Source organism: Chenopodium album, chromosome 14, assembly GCF_948465745.1.
Source record: "Chenopodium album chromosome 14, dcCheAlbu1.1, whole genome shotgun sequence".
In the NCBI taxonomy this organism is placed as follows: Eukaryota; Viridiplantae; Streptophyta; class Magnoliopsida; order Caryophyllales; family Amaranthaceae; genus Chenopodium; species Chenopodium album.
This window is the reverse complement of record NC_137847.1, coordinates 26,820,836-26,838,831: the sequence shown is the minus strand read 5'-3', so window position 1 is coordinate 26,838,831 and position 17,996 is coordinate 26,820,836. Positions and strand designations below refer to the sequence as shown.

Here is a 17,996-nt window from a genome sequence, read left to right as displayed (position 1 = left end):
GGAGCATGGAAAATTCTAAACACCTTAACGGTCGGTTCAACACCAAAATTGGTGCCCCCAACGGCTTGAATGCACGGCCTAAGGAATCTTGGAACTTTCACATCTCTATACTTGGGCTTCAAATGGAAGACACAAAGCATCCCAATCAATGCAAAACCCGGGAAGAAACCTCGGTAATCCTTGGACAACGATGTTAACCTGAAAATGAAAGAAAACAAACAAATAAAAGGGAAAAAGACAAAATAAGCCAAGAAATACACGAAAATGGAAAATCAACTAAGGAAAGTACAGACTAAAGAAATAAAGAGCAAAACTAAGGAAAAAGGAATGAAAAGAGCTATAAAAGCAATCTAAAATCACCCTAAAAGGGAACAAATGAATGCCATAAATGACCCTCATCACTTATATGGTTAATACTATGAACGGAACATGAAAAGTTTGTGAAGAAGAAGTCTAGAAACAAACAAAAAAGAAGGTGGAAAGTGGTGCAAGAGCATATCAATGAATTCGTGGTGTGGTTTAGAGAAAAGGTTGTGGTGAATAATGTCCCAGATAATATTAAGTGGCTATCAAAAGGTCCTTCTACTGTTGCAAGGAGGTACACCGGATATTTTTGTAATGGATATAAGTTCTACTGTAGAGATCATGATGAAAGGTGTAAAACTAAAAGTAGCGGAGTCTCTTTAACCGCTTTGACTCCAAGTTTCGCAAGTAGCAAGGATCACAATCCTGTTCTTGCTAATGTCACATATTATGGGGCTATAAAATCGATAATTGAGGTCGATTATTTGAGTGCATTTAGTGTTATGTTGTTAGAGTGTGATTCCTTCCATGTGGAAGTAGATGATTACGGACTCACTCGCGTTAACTTTAAGAAATTGTGTTCTAAAGATGACCCTTTTGTCTTGGCATCACAAGTGCATCAAGTGTTCTACATGACGCGGGATAAACCAAGGTCTTTGGTGTCTAGATTCCCCGGTCAAAACAAAACATATAAAACTAAACCCAACCCTAAACTAGGTATAAGGGCAAGTCCATATTGAACCCAAGGGAAGGCGGTAATTACTAAGGTCTTAGGCTAACCTATTTCGAAATCTCAAAATAACGGGTTGGTCTATGCTATTCTAACAAAGCAATTAAATGAATACGAGAATGTTATGAGGGATGCTAGGGAGTCAGGATTCACATGCACTCATGGTAAGAACGCTAATTGGGGAAAGAATTCCATCAAACATACAATGCAAGGGAAATCGAGAAATGCAATCAAAATCGCTCAAAGAGCTATTTCCTAGGGTCAAGCCAGATGTCTCTACAAATGACTTGAAAGGAAAATCGCAAATTTAGGTCAATCGATAATAATAGCCTTCAAATCAATTGTTCGTGTCACTGAAACTTATTATGCAATCTAGCACGATAATTGAGGTTGATCACTCCTCAAGATTTCAAACACATGCACAAATTTCACTAACAAATTCAATCATAATGATGATCAATCAAATTCCCCTAATTAATCATGAATTATCACTCATACATGCTTCACCCTATTCCTAACAAGTAATCTACTCACTACTCATTGCAAATTTGAACAACAAAGCTAATCTAATCACAAATTTCATCATCAACATAGTAATCAAAATATGCTCAAACTTTATTAAAAATCAAATCAAACAAACAACAAGTAATTCAATCAAAATAAAAAATCAAACATGAAATTGCATTAAAGTGTAAAGAATACTTACAAAACTTTGATCAAAATCAAAGAGGAAGAATATTGAAAGTAGCATTAATCAACATCACCAAGTTTCTCTCTCTAAAATCTAAGGAACAAAATCTTCGAAATCCAAGAGCTTCTCTCTCTAAAAACTAAATCTAAGCTTAATTCTCTCTCTAGAATTGAAGAAATCCTATATATAGTAAAACTAACTAAAGAGAAGTTAATTAGATGTCCAAAAGAAACCTCAAATGGGCGCGGCCTCTCACCCCTAAGCACGGCCGCAACAAAATGGGTACGGAAACACGGAAGAGAGAGTGCGCGGCCGCTACTGGCTCGGGCGCGACCGTGCCACCCACCTGCGCGGCCGCTCCTCCTGCGTGCGCGGCCGTGCCTTGGGAGTAGGGCATGAGCCTTGGGTGCGGCCGAAAATGCCCCCGTGCGCTCCGGATGATCCATGTTGCTAAGGCAGTTTTTTGAAGCTCTTACGGTTGGTTCAACACCGTCTCTTCATGTCCACGCGGTTTAAGAGCGCAACCTTGAGGACTTGACTCTTGCACACCTAGGCTTTTGGGCTTCAAAAGGAGGGATCGGGATGCATCTTTGGCCTTAAATACCCCAAGATAATGCCTAAGAGTTTCTCAAACATCATAAACTTCCTAAAATCAAAGAAAAACAAACAAGTAATGAGGAAAATCCAAAATAAACTAAGAAAAGCAAGAAAGTGACATAGAGAAAATGTAGGTCGTTATCTAATCCTCCCTAGAGCCAAACAAATTTATAAACACTTAACAAACCTAAATACAAGTATAGAGGTAAGTCAAGGATCGAACCCAAAGGAACAGTAACGTTCAAGCACTCTCAATTATGCGCCTAAGCTAGGTGAAGTCAAAGGTAAGAGGTAACACTAACAACTAACAAAACAAACAACCAAACAAATAAAACACTAGGAATGGGGATCAACAAGTATTCATGACAATTGCAACAACTTGGGAAGATCATGCCAATCAAAGGTTGTGAAGACTAATGATAAGAGCTATCAATTAGAATCAAAGAGCTATCTCCTAATTGTTAAGCTAGGTTCACTATATAACGAATTAAAAGAATCACAATCAAAACCAATCGATAATTGCAATTCCTAAATCAATTGGTCGTGTCATTAGCAATTATAATGCAATCTAGCATAATTCTCAAGGCTTAATCGAATTACACACATGCAAACCTTCATTAATCACTTTAATCTCAACAATCAATCAACACAATTCCCAAATTAATCACAATCAATAAATCAATCATACAAGTTTCACCCAATTCCTAGCCAAACAACTACTCAAGAATCATCATCTATCAACAAACAACTAAAGAGATCAAGAACCAACAAAATATCAAGAACAATTACACTAATCAAGAATATATCATCAAAATTAAACCAAACAAACATGAAATTAAACAAAGCAATAAAGAGGAACTCGGCCTTATTATATAACCAAGGCGGCAAATTATAAATGGATAAAACAACTGGCCAAATACTATATGACACATTCATAGTTCTGAATGGGTTGAAACCATTAGTAGTAAGACCAAGCCTCACATTGTGAAAATCACTTGCAAATTGAGGATGCACAACATAGAAATCTTTCTAAGCTTGTCCATCAGCAGGGTGCCTTAATTTGTCATCTTTCTTGCGATCGGTTTCATGCCATGTCATGAGTTCAGCCGTCTTAGAGCACATGAACAACCTTTGTAGGCGAGGTTTAAGAGGAAAGTAACGTAAAACTTTTGCAGGAATTCCTTCGTCGGGCAATGCACCTTCCTCTTTTTTCTTCTCATTTAATTTCCACCTAGAACCTTTACAAACATGGCAAGACTTGTCATTTGCATGTTCTTTCCAATACAGCATACAATCATTAGGACACGCATCAATTCGTTTGTAATTAAGTCCAAGGTTCTTCACCAGTTTTTTAGCATGATGAAAAGAAGTGGGAAGCTTTGCAGATGGAAAGGCAGCACATTGAAGCTTCATCAACTCATCGAAAGAAGAATTGCTCCACCCGTTAAGGCATTGAAGTACATAGAGTCGCACTGTGTATGAAAGCACAGAAAAATTCTTACAACCTGGATATAATTCCTCTCGTGCATCCTCTAACAAGTTATAAAACTTTTTAGCACTCTCATCGGGACCCTTTTGAAGTTCTTCTGCTTCGGAGCTTGAACCTCCTATAACATCTCTGAAAATATCATTAATCAACTCATCGATATTGTCTAATGTGCTATGATTATCACACTTATGTCCACCTCCCCTTGAAGAAGACCCTGTTAACAATCCTTCGCCATGAAAGTTCCACACTTTATACCTCTTGTTAAATTTGTTAGCAATTAGGTGATCGAAAACCTCCTCCCTTGGGAACCAGAATCTGTTAACACACTTCATACATGGGCATAAAATTTCCGGTTCATCATCTTCCTCTACATCCATGGTTGAATTTAGAAATGCAAAATCAAGAAAATTCTCAACTCCTTTGATATATTCTTTGGCACTTTGGGGTGCATTAATCCAATCTTTGTTGATGTTTGCCATTAGAATACTCTATAACATAAGAAGTTATATGGAGGATCAACAACAAAGGTAATAAACTAAGAGAAAAATAATGAAATGAATTCTTGGATTGGCTAAAACAAAATAAGAAGACAAACTTTCTGCAACAAAAATGCATATTTAATTTTTATAATAATAGCCATTCATATAATATTGGGGACAAAGGGTTACCGATGAAAAAAGAAAAAGTATTAATTTTAAACTCCGTTAATAAATTAAAGGTCACAATACAACAATTGAATCACACCCTAAAAGAGATACAACCAAAGATAATGGTAATAAGCACCTAACAATCCCATATATCATGTTATACATCAGATACATCCAAAGATAATTACAACAAGCACCTACTGAATAACAGAACGAAGAAATTATCTTATCCATACAACACATTATAAATCAAGTACACATTATTATATAGTGCTATTACCTAGAGGTTGTCAACATTTAAGGATCATCTACCTATATTATCCCGCAATAAGATTGTTTGTCTTCTTTGCAAAAACAAAAACATAAAATAAAATTGTATTAGCAGTTACAGTAGTTGTAACAAATATTGTTGGATTTCTTTTTGGAAATTATTATCTTTGCTTACAAATTGAGGCTCATGGTCTCAATTATTATAATATATTCAGATTTTTTTACCAAACGGAAATGTTTGGAAATAATATTGCTAAACTATTTATTCTTATTTATTAATTTAGATTATCAAACCAATTAAACCATAAACATACTTACCAAATTTGATAAAAAAAAAAAAAGAAAAAAAAATCTCTAACATTTCAAACCTAATAAGACTTAGCCTAACATACTATGAAATTAAAATAACAGTACTGAAATTAAGACAATTCATAATCTAATTGAGTCGACTTGCCGAACAATACTGAAATTAAGACAATTCATAAGCTAGTTGAGTCGATTTGCTAAACTTACTTGTCTTTGTTTCTTCCTCAATCTACAAGCTACTATCTTCAATCAACTCCAAGATAGACAAGATGATACCAAACAATCAATATTGATTCTCCAATATCTAGAATCTACTCCAATAAATTGCAATTTGATACCAGAAAACAGAAATCAAAAACGAATTTGAGCAATATTTTAGAGTTTCTTAATTGGGGTTTGTTCGATTTTGTGGGAAATATAATTTTATTTAATTTTTGATAACATGGGAAATATGATTAACAAACCCTTTCAAAAAAAAAAGAAACGTTAAATGGGTGATTGATGTGTGGGAAGTTTGTTATGGGTTTGTTCGATTTTGTGTGCCGACTACTAACAAATTAATTGGGGTTTGTTTTGTTTTGTCTTTTTCAGTTTCTTTTTATACAAGATTTTACTGAGTATTAATCAGAAGAGATGCTAAATCAAAAATTACGTTAAGCCAATCTTTAATTCTTTATTAATAATAATATTATGTTTTAAAAAGAAAAATATAATAATAATAATGTTTAAAAAATACTAATAATAATAACATACTATAGTATGAAGTATATTTTGTTCTGCCAACATAATTCATTTACTAAATCATGATTACATTTATTGAAATTGATAGATTAATTTGTAGAGCTTTGTATACATTAATATCATAAAGAAAAAAAAATATACTCTATAATGTTAAAAATATAAGCTGTATACATTAATATCATAAACAAAAAAAAAAATTATACTCTGTAATTCATTTATGCCATTTTATTTGTGGTTAAATTAAGATAGAAAAAGCTTTCAAAAAAAAAATTAACATAAAAATAATTACTCCATATGAATTAATGAATATTGAAACCAATTATATAATCATGAGCTTAAACTTGCACTTTTTTATCAATTATAATTTATGCTGTGTCAAAAAAAAATTATACTCTGCAATGTTAACTATGAAGTGTATTTTTTCAAATGAAGTATGATTACGATGGTTAGATGAATAAGTGCGTAATAATGAATCTGTAATTGACTATTAGTTATAGCTAGAGCTGTCACCTTGAAATATTGTATCAATTATGGGCTGACCCTTGATAGATCGAGTCATAACGAGTCAAATTCCTCTTAAGGTGGGATGGAACGATAGCCCTTTTTCGTGGTTACCATTTTGTTCCGATCCACCTCACTTATCTTGGGTTAGTTCAGGTCTAGTCAATTTTGAGTCCAGATCTATTGAGTCAAGATGAGACGTTTGACTTTTTTCACTATTTATATACAAATTTTGACCGTCGCTTTTTTAGTAACGTATAAAAATAAAATTTTATCATGAAATATATTGTTAGGCATATGTGTCAAGTTTCATTGTGTCGGTTATATAGGAACATGATTATAGTATGAACTGGTTATATCGTATCAATTCAATTACGAGTTGACCATTTGGTGATTGGGTCATAATGAGTCAAAGTTACCATTTCAATCCACCTGATCCGTTTAGATTAGATTAAGTCGTGTCAATTCAACTTGTTTTGTTTGAAAACAAGTTGGGCTATCACTAATCCACTCAAAATAGTTTGGATTACATAAGATATCTGTATACGTCAATGTTGAGTCGGGTTAAGTTCATTATTGTCAAACTATAATAAGTTAAGATCAAACTTGGTCAAATCGACATAAGACTTATCAACATAATAAAACAATTTGACTTTAACATTTATATTAAACTTATTAACATACTCCGTAATAAGCAATTTGACTTTCACATTTGTATAAAACTTAAAGGTAAAACTCACTATATATTTCTTTTTACTCTATTTAATTAATAACTTTACTTTCACATTTGTATCCCTACCTTATAAAAAGTGGGAAAATACTCTTATGAATAGTGTTAGGACATTTTTAACCCTGAAAATGTTTAATTACCTTTATACCCCAATTAATGTTGTATGAGTAATTTATGAAAAATCAATGTATTTATTTTAGAAAATACTCTTATGAATAATGTTAGGACATTTTTAACCCTGAAAATGTTTAATTACCTTTATACCTCAATTAATGTTGTATGAGTAGTTTATGAATAATCAATGTATTTATTTTATTGCTAATTTGTTATTATTGATCAATTTCACAACATGGGTTTAATAGTTAATTTAATTGCTCACTTGTCAGTATAATCAACTTAGGATTGCTTTAATTATTCAAACCTTCATAAGTATTTTTTTTAAAACCTAACCTTCATAAGTATGATTAAGAGAGGTTTTGCTTTTACATGCTTTCCTATATGAAGCACAAGGAACTATGGAAGCAAATATTTGTCCAATATAGTGCAAAAGCAACTGTGTTGAAACTGAAATTGATATATGAAAAATCAGGCTCAGGTGTGGGTTGGTGAATCGGTTATATTTCGGACAGTAAGAGAAAATCGATGGCCATGATTTTGATATAAGTTTACAAGGGTATTGGTTCATTTAAAAAAGTTCATGAAAGTGAAATCCGAAAGATCATACGAGTAGTTCTAACAAAAAAATAAAAAATAAAAAATAAAAAAAAAATAAAATAAATTAATAATAATAATAATAACAGAAGCTAAGACAAAGGTTGGTCAAATACAATAACCAGAAAGTTATTCAAGAGATTGCGGTATTAATGTCATTGAGATAGTTTAGTTAGTTTGATGACTCTTAAGGTCTAAGCAATAATTGCCCATGTTTTTACTCATTTGAACTGAAGACTAGCTTGGTAGAAATTTGAATTGGGGATGAACTTGATTGACAATTTCACACAGTCAATCACTCAACATCTACTGTTATTGATCCTTGGACCTTATTTCTCCACTTAACTTAGGGTCTATTCTCATTGACTAAACTGAGCTGAACTGATTTGAACGAGAGTTTTGATTAGTTCAAGATTTCAATCTTTATCCAGGGCTCTTGGAGCCTTCTGATCTTGCTACCGACTTAGGACACACTATGTTCGTTGATTCCGAAAGCATTAAGATATGTGAACTGAACTGAACTGAATTGAACTTATTAGAGCTGAACTTAACTGAACTGAAATGAATATTTTATGAGAGAAGAAAATTAAGAGCTGAACTGAATTGAACTGAACTGAACTGAACTTATTAGAGCTGAACTGTACTGAACTGAAAATAATCGTATGAGAACAGACCATTAGTTTTTGAGGTTGGTCCATTTTGTCCACTGCATTTTTTACCGATTCAAGAAAATAACTTCATTATTTTTGTAACTTTAACAAAATAAATTAATGACTTATAATATTAATTTACTCTGTAAAATAAATTATTTACAAGGCAATCATTGTTAAATGACATTTACTGTAATTATTACGATCATAACTTTAACCGATTAAAACTTAAAGTGAGGTGTATTGGTATCTTATATGAATACAAGAAAAATATAGACATGTGATGTCCTGCTCATTGAACCATTTCAATCTGTGCTTTAAATATAGCAACATTTCCATGTCTAGAGCTCAATACTTTATACAACTCCTTCACCAATTCTACAGTAATTTGCTAAAGTTTTGAGCATTGCTAAGAAACATGACATTCAACATATTAATCGCATATGTACAAATAGTTATAATAAAATATATACAAACATGCATAAGGTATTAAGACTAACTGCAATAACTCAACTTGAAACACTACCTATACCGCGCACATCGCGCGCGTAGGATCCCCTAGTTAAGAAAAAAATTGTCATAAATCATAATGGTCAAGGTTACCCTTTTAATTAATGCTCAAATTGGAGTATTAGGTTCATCACGGATTTGGGTGGGTCTATTTCTTATTAGTTGACTTTGGGTCTCCTTGATACATTTTTTGTTGATTTCGAATAAATATTACATTTGTATAAAACTTCGTCAAACATTATTACAAACAAGACTTTATTATGTTTGCCTTTATTCCGCTTATTTTACGAAAAACAAGCTCACATAAGCTTACATAAAATTAAATATGCTTTCGAGAAGCTTAAAATAGTTCAGTAAGGTAATTTTTTGCCAATTTAGGATAGCTTTTATATTTCTTGGGTAAATTTGAAGCCGATAAGATTTTAATGTAAATAGCCAATGAAATATTTTTATAAGGATATTATAGTTAATTTTACTTACAAACCTTTAATATTTATCCCAATAATAGATTACCATCCACAAACTAACAGTTTTTTTTGGTGTTCTACTCGGTTCACCCTTTGGGCTAATCTGGATTCGGGGATCAGTTTTGGGTGGTTAGGTTCTAATCCCCTCCGAATTATTATTACGGGGGATCGAACACGGGTTCTCTGTACCAAGTGTAGTTTTAATCACTACATTAACAGTCAAATGGTACAAACTAGCAAGTTACAACCAATTTTAAGACATTTTAATTTATTTGTCATATCACATTACAACTTTGTTTCATTAAGATATTTTTTAATCCCACCAAAGTAAGATCCCCTAGTTTATTCCCAAGTAAGCTAAAGAAAGTAAGCTACGTACAGAAAAAGCTAGAAAGAACAAGAGGGATTCTTCTCAACATTTATTTCCCCACCCCCCCCCCCCCCCCCCCCCCCCCAAAAAAAAAAAAAATAAAATAAAATAAAATAAAATCCTCCTCAACAGCTCAACTTCCTCAACGTCGCCCGCGAAATGGTGAATTACTTTTGGCTCCAAAAATTTTCCATTATGAATCAGCAGTTATTCCAATTTTCAGTTGTTGATCTCATTATTCAGCACACTCATCACCTTAAAAATCATTATATCCCTCAATCGGTTACTCACCTCCTGCGTTTCTACTCAGGTGAGAGTTAATTAAGAGTATGGTGATTTTACTGATTTCATAATTAAATAGTTGTTTTGCTCTCTACTCACACTGCTTGCTTGGCTTTTAAGATTGGTTTGATGCGGCCGAAGTTGGTTTCTGAATTTCATTTGTAAGTAATCATTGCCCCTTTTATATCTCAAGTGAATTTAATCTTTATAACTGGCTAATTTGATGTTGGATCTGATTTTTAGATGTAATATCTTCTGGGTTGTCTTAATTATGTCGTATTTTTTTTGGTTATGTTTCTGGGTTAGCTGTAATCATTGCCCCTTTTATGATTGATTGAATTATTGGGAATTTTCTAACTTCTGGTTGTTGCTTGCGGTGATTATCCTATTAATTAGATTTTTTTAATTTATGATGAATATTTTGGTATTTGATAAATAAAATTATAAATTTTCAAAAACTATGAAGAATACCAAATTATAAATATTCTAGTTGAGTAGACTTGTCAGACTTGTCTATGTTTCTTCCTCTACTTACTGATATCTTCAATCTAATCCTATAAGTTACAAGATGATACTAACAAAAATCTGCGGAATAGTTCCACTATGTTCAGTTTACACCAAGAAATTATATGATGATACCAAACATATGCTTTATTGCACAACTACAAACAAAACAATAGTATTCCCAATTTCCATGTAATCTAGAAGTCTACAATGTGATTTCGTATGCAACTTAATCCCCCTGTCCTGTTTCTCCTATGCTTCTTCAAAATTGAATGTCTGCAAAATTTTAACTCCAAATTTGTATATTTGTTCTACTATTTAAGTTGTGAAGGTGCAATTCACGAGTTTTGGATTGTTTTGCAATTTTGATTTGAATTTAAGGATTAATTTAGGATTTAACAACTCCTAAATTGTGTTATTGGGAGCAAAAGTATATGATTTTTGTTCATTTCTATTTCCCAGCCTAATTTGATCGAAAAGAAAATTGAAAAGGGTTTGATTCTTTTTTCTCCGGCTAACCTTTAATGGCAACTTCACCGTGACATTGCTATCTCCAACTCCGCTGCTTGACTTTTTTTTTCTTTTTTTGTAATGGGGATTAGTGTTTTGCTGTTAATTCAAGGAGATAAACGATTTTTGTTGGTGTAAAGCAGTTTTTTAGAGTATATTATGGACTATGGAGAGCAGGAAAATAGGGAAGGGACAGAGGTTAGGGAAAAAGGTTATTATTTTAAAAACAAATCAATCTTAAAGTGACATATCATGTTTTTAACCGGTTTAATAGGTTATCTAAACATGGAGACTAATATGAGAAGGGTTAGTCAATAGTTAGGATTATTTTGAGTTAAAGTTTTGTTGGGATTAAAATGAGAAGGTGGTTAATAGTTGGGATTATTTATGTTAATTTTTCCTAATAACAATGTAAGAAAAGCTTGAGTCTTTTTAATTAACTCTAGCAATAAGGGATAACTTGACAACTTGACAACTTGAGTCAGTTTCAATGATGGTTAACTTCTGGTTAACAATCTCTTTTACGAAATTCCTCACAATGCAAACATAATGACTACTACTGCCTTAATTCCTATATATACTCAAGCTTACAATTTTACAAATAAATCTAACATTAAAGCATTTTGTCACTATTTTATTGAAGAATCATCTCTGCAACTCCAATTTCACCTTGCTCAACTCCCTCCTTGAGTAAAGAATTATTAACATTTGTCCTGTTGTGCTTTAATGCCCTGTTGGCCCTGCTGAGTGTTGTTTGTGCTTTCCCTCTTGGGCCTTCCCTTGATATGATTCCTCTTGGTGTAAACCTGTAACTATGGTCTGGATATTGGGTCTTTTACATAATTTTTCTCTCATTACCGAAACTACATTAATTCTTCAATGATTTCTTAATTGATTCTTATCTGGAATTGGAATGTGATATTCATGTTTTTTTATCCCTTGTTTTTTTTACGTTGGTCAATATGCATATAGCTATTGTTTGGTTGCTTTATGAGTGCTTATATAAATATGATTTTTTTCTTCGGTATAATTGTATTCATTTTCAAAATTAATTAGCTCCAACTATGACAAAGAAAAAATCCACTAAGCTTGGAGCTATAAGAGGTTCAGGTGATGAGCGTCAAACTCATGAACCAAGAATGGAAGAATATGAGAGGCTCAGAGTGGAAACGATTAAAAAAAATTTGACAAGAATGGAAGCATAAGGTTTAAAAGAACAGGCTAAGTCACTGATGGCGCGAGTTCAAAATAATAGAGCCAATCAAAGTAAGAATAAAAAGAAAAAGGTTTCGAGAGACGATGAGCTCTATAGGCCTAACCAAGATATGGAGCATGAGCTTGATTCCACCGATGAAGAGTTACCCGTTCCACAGTCTAACAGTAAAGAAAAGTCCAATTCTATTCAATGGAAGGTAGTTGTTTCTGTGCTATACATTTATCAATAAGCATGTCTCTTATCTTTACACATGTAAATTCTGTATGCATCAAAATGTGTTCTGCTGCTACATATATGTGGGTTTGAAATTAAGAATGGAACACTATTATCTCATGGAAGTATGCAACTAGGGATATGATTGATGTTTGAATGTTCTGCTTTGCTATCAACACTGAACACGTATTGGTAGCAAATTTGTCAGTTCTCTACAGATTTGTTAGTTCCCTATGATTATGTTAACAGTACATAGGATGCTGCTATACCCCTACTGCCCTGACCTCTAGCTCTCTTTATTGATGTCTTGGTGTACTGCTACAGCTTTATGATCTTATTGTTGCCTATTGCTTTGCGGCTGTTGAAACACCAATTCTACTACTCTAATGCTGAGTTGCTACCCCCCCCCCCCCCCGGCGATGTGACATGGCAGTGAAGGTATGATTTTGCGTGTGTGATTATGTATACTTGTGCTTGTTTGTGTGGTATTAATCTAGAGTAATGAACCATATCAAGTTATAAGTGTATCAGAATGTAAAACTAGAAACTTAATCATTGTTCATGTTTCTAAGACACTATTATTAGTCCAATCTATGAGTAATAACTTTAGTTTCATGTTTCTAGAACACTAACTCTGATAGCAAGGGGTATATAATCATTGTTCGATCAATTTGGGTTATATTTTGCATACATACATAAAGCATTTTTTATCCGAGTTTTACAAAATCAACTAATGTCACTGTTATTAATCCTATTAATGAGTAGAAACCTTTGTTTCATGTTTCTAAGACACAAACACACATAGTTAGGGGCATTAAGTCATGATTTTATCATTTTAGGTCTAGTTTTGTGTAAGTGAAACATTTTGGGTTCTAAGTTTACAAGCATGTATCAGCTTAATCTCCCCTTGTTCTGCAATCTGCTGCCAAAATCTTCTCTTTGAACAAGATTTCTGCTCTGCGTTTTAAGCAGTTAGACCTGTGTGCTGTGGATGAGACACAATCTGTACAGGTTTCAATTTAGATTGGATGTTTCATGATTGAGCTATACTGTAATGTAAGTTTTTTTACAATGATGTCCTGGTTTTAATTAGTCACTAATGATTGCTTCAATATCGAATATAATTGGATGGTTTGTCGTGTCATTTACAAAAGTGTGAAATTGCATAAGCATTGTGCTAATTTCCTAGTCTTTGTCTGTATTTTCCTTGTATGCTCATATACCTAAAGATCATATCAATGTGGCCTCTTATGTCAGTATGGTGTCTAAAACACTGAAGAACACAATTCCCAAGGCTACGTGAAGCACATGCTTAATTAGACATTATGTTTTATTGCTTATAAATGCTATAATGAATGTGTGGTCTATGATCATTTAATTGTTATAAATTTAACTATATAATGAATGTGTGGTCTATGATCATTTAATTGTTATAAATTTGACTAGGGATATGAAGTGTGAAACTTTTTTTTTTTTAATTAGACATTATTATTTATAATGTTTGTACATATATATACATATATTAGAGTATTGTATAACTTTCTTTTCCTTGTTTGTTCACATTTGCAGATTCGCAAAATGAAAGCTCTGACTCGAAAAGCAGTGGCAATAGCTTTGACTTTTAAGAAACGCCGGCAGAAAGTTGATTTGGCTTGTTCACATGGTGGCTTATCTATCCCTAATCATACATCACAGCAACAATGTTTAACCAGAAGAGAACCTGGTGAAACACTAGGATCTGAATTCGAACACTTAAATCAAAATTAGAATGATAAAGAAAATGGCAAGCTCTCTTTCGTTTTTGTATTTTAAAATGTTTACCTTTATGCACGATCAATCATTATTTTTTATTTTTTATTTTTTTTACTTTTGAATTTCTTTGCTCATGTTAGGTGAAAAGGATAACCCTAGAAGAGGACCCACTATGTGCTACAACGTTCATGGACGCAACGAAGAAGAACGCTTGGAAATTACCTTGAATGAGCATGGACAACCTGTTGGTCCTGATGACAAAACATGCAATGGGTTCACTAGTTTCTTAGGAACAATAGCTCGAAAAGCAAATATCCTACCATTGACTGTCAAGAATTGGCCCATACTAAGGAACGAGAAGAAAGATGAACACTGGGATTATGTCTTGTTGAGTTTATTAAACAAATATGATAGAAATGTTTTATAATTGCTTACGTTGTGTTATTTTGTCCCTCCTACCATCTCTTGGTGAGTTACTCATACTTTCTCTAAGCTTAGTCGAATTCTAGAGCTTTAACTTTAGTTCACTGTATAATGTGTTAGAGTCTCATGTTTAACTTTCTTTAGTGGTATATCTTATTTTAAAAAAAAAAAAATTAAACCCCTAACTGTCATTATTGCTACTGATCTACTAAGGCTGGCAGGGGCAGCTGCAGGCCTACTGCGGCTGGGTGATGCTGCATGCCTGGTGCTTCTTCCTGGCTGCATGTGTGCAACACTTGTGTTTCTTTTATATGTTGTTGAACTTTGGTATAACTTACTTTTTTTTGGAATTGTGTAGAGACATTATATTGTCTTAGTTGAGGCCAAAAAATGGGTTTTGCAAACCATTGGCGCTGCTTGGAGACGATACAAATGTTATTTGAAAAGAGTACACTTTCATAAATATGACAATGATAAAAAAAAGGATGATGAAACGAGCAAAACGAGTGCCAAAAACAATGTTCAAGGATTTGTTAAAGATTTGGAATGATGACAAATATGAGGTATTTACATCTATACAAGTCTCTTATATTCCCCTCTCTTCATAACGAATGTATATTTCTTGTCTTAAGGAAAAATTTATTTATTTAGTTCACCGTCTTAATTTGTTAGGAACGATGTATGCAAAATAAAGCAAATCGATTAGTTAGAAAGGAAAAGAATATTATGCGTACTTCAGGACCAAAGAGTTTTGCTAGGGTTCAATATAAGTGGGTGAGTTTGTTTGTTTTCTTTTCTTGTCACTCTTATTATTGGTTTATTTCCTTGTTATAATGATTGACACTCATCACTCTTGTATAGAAAAAGGATAATAAAACAACACAAAATCCTACATTAGCTCAAATGTTCATAGCAACACGCAAGGAAAAGCTAAAAAAGCGAAAGCCTAGTGACTTAAGGAACAAATTGATTGTAAGATTCATTCCCATTTCATGTAGTTAACTTTTTTGCATTTATTTTTGTCAATGCTAATTTTTTTCCTTTCCCTTTATAACAATCTAAGATGAACTTCAGGAATTAGATTCAGAGAAGGATGTTGATAGTGTGATTTCAACTTTTATTGGTTCTAATAACAAGAAAAAGTCTCCATTAAATTTTTATGGAAGGGGTGTTTCATCAACTCAATTAAAACAGAAGGCTTTGATGAAGGAAGTTGAAGAGAAGCATGCTCACGAGGTTAAAGCTCTACAAAAAGATTACGAGGATAAAAGGCAACAAGATAGAAGGGAGATAGCAAATGGTCTTAGCTCTATCATTTCTCAACTTCAACAACAAAATCCTCAAATGTCTTTTGATCTAAGCATGTTTGGCTCTTTATTTCTTGATAATCAATGTGAGAAGGATGGTAATACGGCAGAAAAGTTCGTACTTCATTCTTCGGCTTCCACATCCAAGGTACAAACCTTTTGATTTTTATATTACGGAAAGTAGAGGTAGATAGTGAGTAAGGTGTTTATTTTTTTTTCTCTGTTTTTTTGTTGCATTTGAGAGATATAACTAAGTTGGGAAATTCTCCATGGTAGCTAAAGACACTTTAGAAGTCATCTTCCTTTCACAAAAAACTCATTAAATTTCGAATACCCTACCATTACTGTTTATTGATAGGTCTAGTACCTTATATGTTTGTTTGCTGAGCTTTCTTAGTGTTGCACATTAATTTAAAAAATGCTTCAAAATATCAGCATTAATATATGCCTTAATTAGCTAGCCTAGTAACTTTGTGCTATTAATTGTCAGAAATTGTTGTTATTAAATTTATGTTGGTTATAATTCAAGCTAGTTAAATTTCCATTTTTGCTTTTGCAAACATTTTGCTAAGGGAAATTTAGGTCAGTTGTATAAAAAAAATAAAAAATTTGCTGAATAAATAGTAGATTCTGAACAATACTAGTATGCTACTGCTGAGAACTAGTTTCTACTTGAATTGTGTTTGATATGCTTATCATTTTCTAGTAATTAGGTGTTTATTAATTATGGGTTAGTCATAAGATTAACTTAATAAGGTTACTATATGTATTACTAATAAAGAGTAGAGTGCTACTTTACGGAATATATGTTTTGCCGTGCCACCATACATTATTTTAAGAGCTAATGCTATTATATAGGATTCTCACATTAAGTTTCGTTATCTCTCACTATAACAAAATCATTCAAGCGTTTGTATCCATTATTTTATACCTTTCTTTTTTGTTATGTTCATCATGTCATTGTTATGTATTTACATTAGGGCATTCGAAATACAAAGTATATTAATTTCTAACTTTTTTTAAGAAAAATTTACAGGGAGTGAATAGTATGGAGGATGAACTAGATGAAGATGAGGATGGCAGGGTGTAAGAAGAAGAAGAAGAAGAAGAAGAATGTGACATCATTGTTCAATTTGAATTTGCTTTAACATGTCTATTGTTATTTCTTGTTTGGATATTATTTTTTCTTATATTTATTAGCTAGACCAATATTATAACATTTAACATATTATGAAACAATAGGTTATTGAGATGGATTTGTTGTTGAAAACATGTTGATACTGCATTTTATATATATTAATGATCAGCATTTTTCTTATATAACAAATTCTCAAGAATACTACACATTTTCACTCTTTCAATATTAATGGAAATGTATTACAATCGGAAAAAAAAAATAGCCACTTCATTCTAGTTATTCAATTATATATAACAGTTTTTCAAGTGTTGTCTCTAAAATAATTGGCAACACTTACATATTATTGCTAGCAAATACAACAAGTGAAAAGGATGTTGCATATTATGACATAATGTAACAATTTTGAATTATCTCTTACGGTGGCAACATTTACTATTTGTTGCCTTTGTAAAACTGTTGCCTTAGGTATTATTTTACCTTAGCTTTTAAAATTGTTGCCTTTGAACTAAAAAGTGTTGCCTTATGAATGGACAACGGGGCCATAAACTATGCCTTATATGTGTTGCCTTAGGTACAAGGCAACACTTTTTTAATATTAGGCAATGGTTTTTCATTGTTCCCTTTGCTTTATTTTGTTGTAGTGTGAGTTTCATGGACGTCTACTCAGACTTTCATCAGATTCCCCTGTGGAAAAGGATCAAGAGGAGACGGCATTCGTCACTGATCAAGAGTTATTCTATTATACAGTGATACCGTTTGGCTTGAAGAACGCACCTGCTCCTTTTTTAACGAATTATTAATACCGTCTTCATTAATCAAATTGGGAGGAATGTAGAGGCGTACATCGATGACATGATAGTCAAATCCAAGCAACAGGCGGATCATCTTGCTGACCTCTGAAGAAGCAGCAGGCGGAACATTCACCATACTCAGGCAGC

The 17,996-nt window shown here is 32.7% G+C and overlaps 2 protein-coding genes across 5 annotated transcripts; one reads left to right on the top strand and one right to left on the bottom strand.

The window, feature by feature from the left end:
* Positions 1–3,350: 3,350 nt before the first annotated feature.
* LOC145577939 (uncharacterized) lies at positions 3,351–4,289 on the bottom strand. Its single transcript, XM_081635356.1, has one exon. It carries the CDS (start codon positions 4,287–4,289, stop codon positions 3,351–3,353), a length of 939 nt encoding a protein of 312 aa, XP_081491482.1.
* Positions 4,290–9,806: 5,517 nt separating this feature from the next.
* On the top strand, positions 9,807–17,237 carry LOC145579111 (uncharacterized). 4 transcript variants are annotated; one of them, XM_081636382.1, is made up of 9 exons: positions 9,807–10,023; positions 10,116–10,156; positions 12,120–12,421; positions 14,008–14,221; positions 14,331–15,176; positions 15,286–15,387; positions 15,475–15,585; positions 15,688–16,068; positions 16,957–17,237. In XM_081636382.1, the coding sequence occupies exons 5-9, from the start codon at positions 15,078–15,080 to the stop codon at positions 17,008–17,010; spliced, it is 747 nt and encodes a 248-aa protein (XP_081492508.1). In that variant the 5' UTR covers positions 9,807–10,023; positions 10,116–10,156; positions 12,120–12,421; positions 14,008–14,221; positions 14,331–15,077; the 3' UTR covers positions 17,011–17,237. The 4 variants fall into 4 exon arrangements, 3 of the variants coding, with proteins under 3 accessions (XP_081492508.1, XP_081492509.1, XP_081492507.1); XM_081636383.1 differs by having other exon boundaries at positions 12,066–12,421; positions 15,481–15,585; XM_081636381.1 differs by having other exon boundaries at positions 12,066–12,421.
* Positions 17,238–17,996: the final 759 nt, after the last annotated feature.

What these genes read in the sequence shown, in the direction of transcription:
- LOC145577939 (XM_081635356.1), bottom strand. Translation starts at nt 4,289, where the DNA reads ATGGCAAACATCAACAAAGATTGGATTAATGCACCCCAAAGTGCCAAA.
- LOC145579111 (XM_081636382.1), top strand. Translation starts at nt 15,078, where the DNA reads ATGACAATGATAAAAAAAAGGATGATGAAACGAGCAAAACGAGTGCCA. An exon ending in ACTTAAGGAACAAATTGATT is followed by an intron (nt 15,586 to 15,687) that starts GTAAGATTCATT and finishes GATGAACTTCAG; the next exon opens with GAATTAGATTCAGAGAAGGA. An exon ending in CTTCGGCTTCCACATCCAAG is followed by an intron (nt 16,069 to 16,956) that starts GTACAAACCTTT and finishes AAAAATTTACAG; the next exon opens with GGAGTGAATAGTATGGAGGA.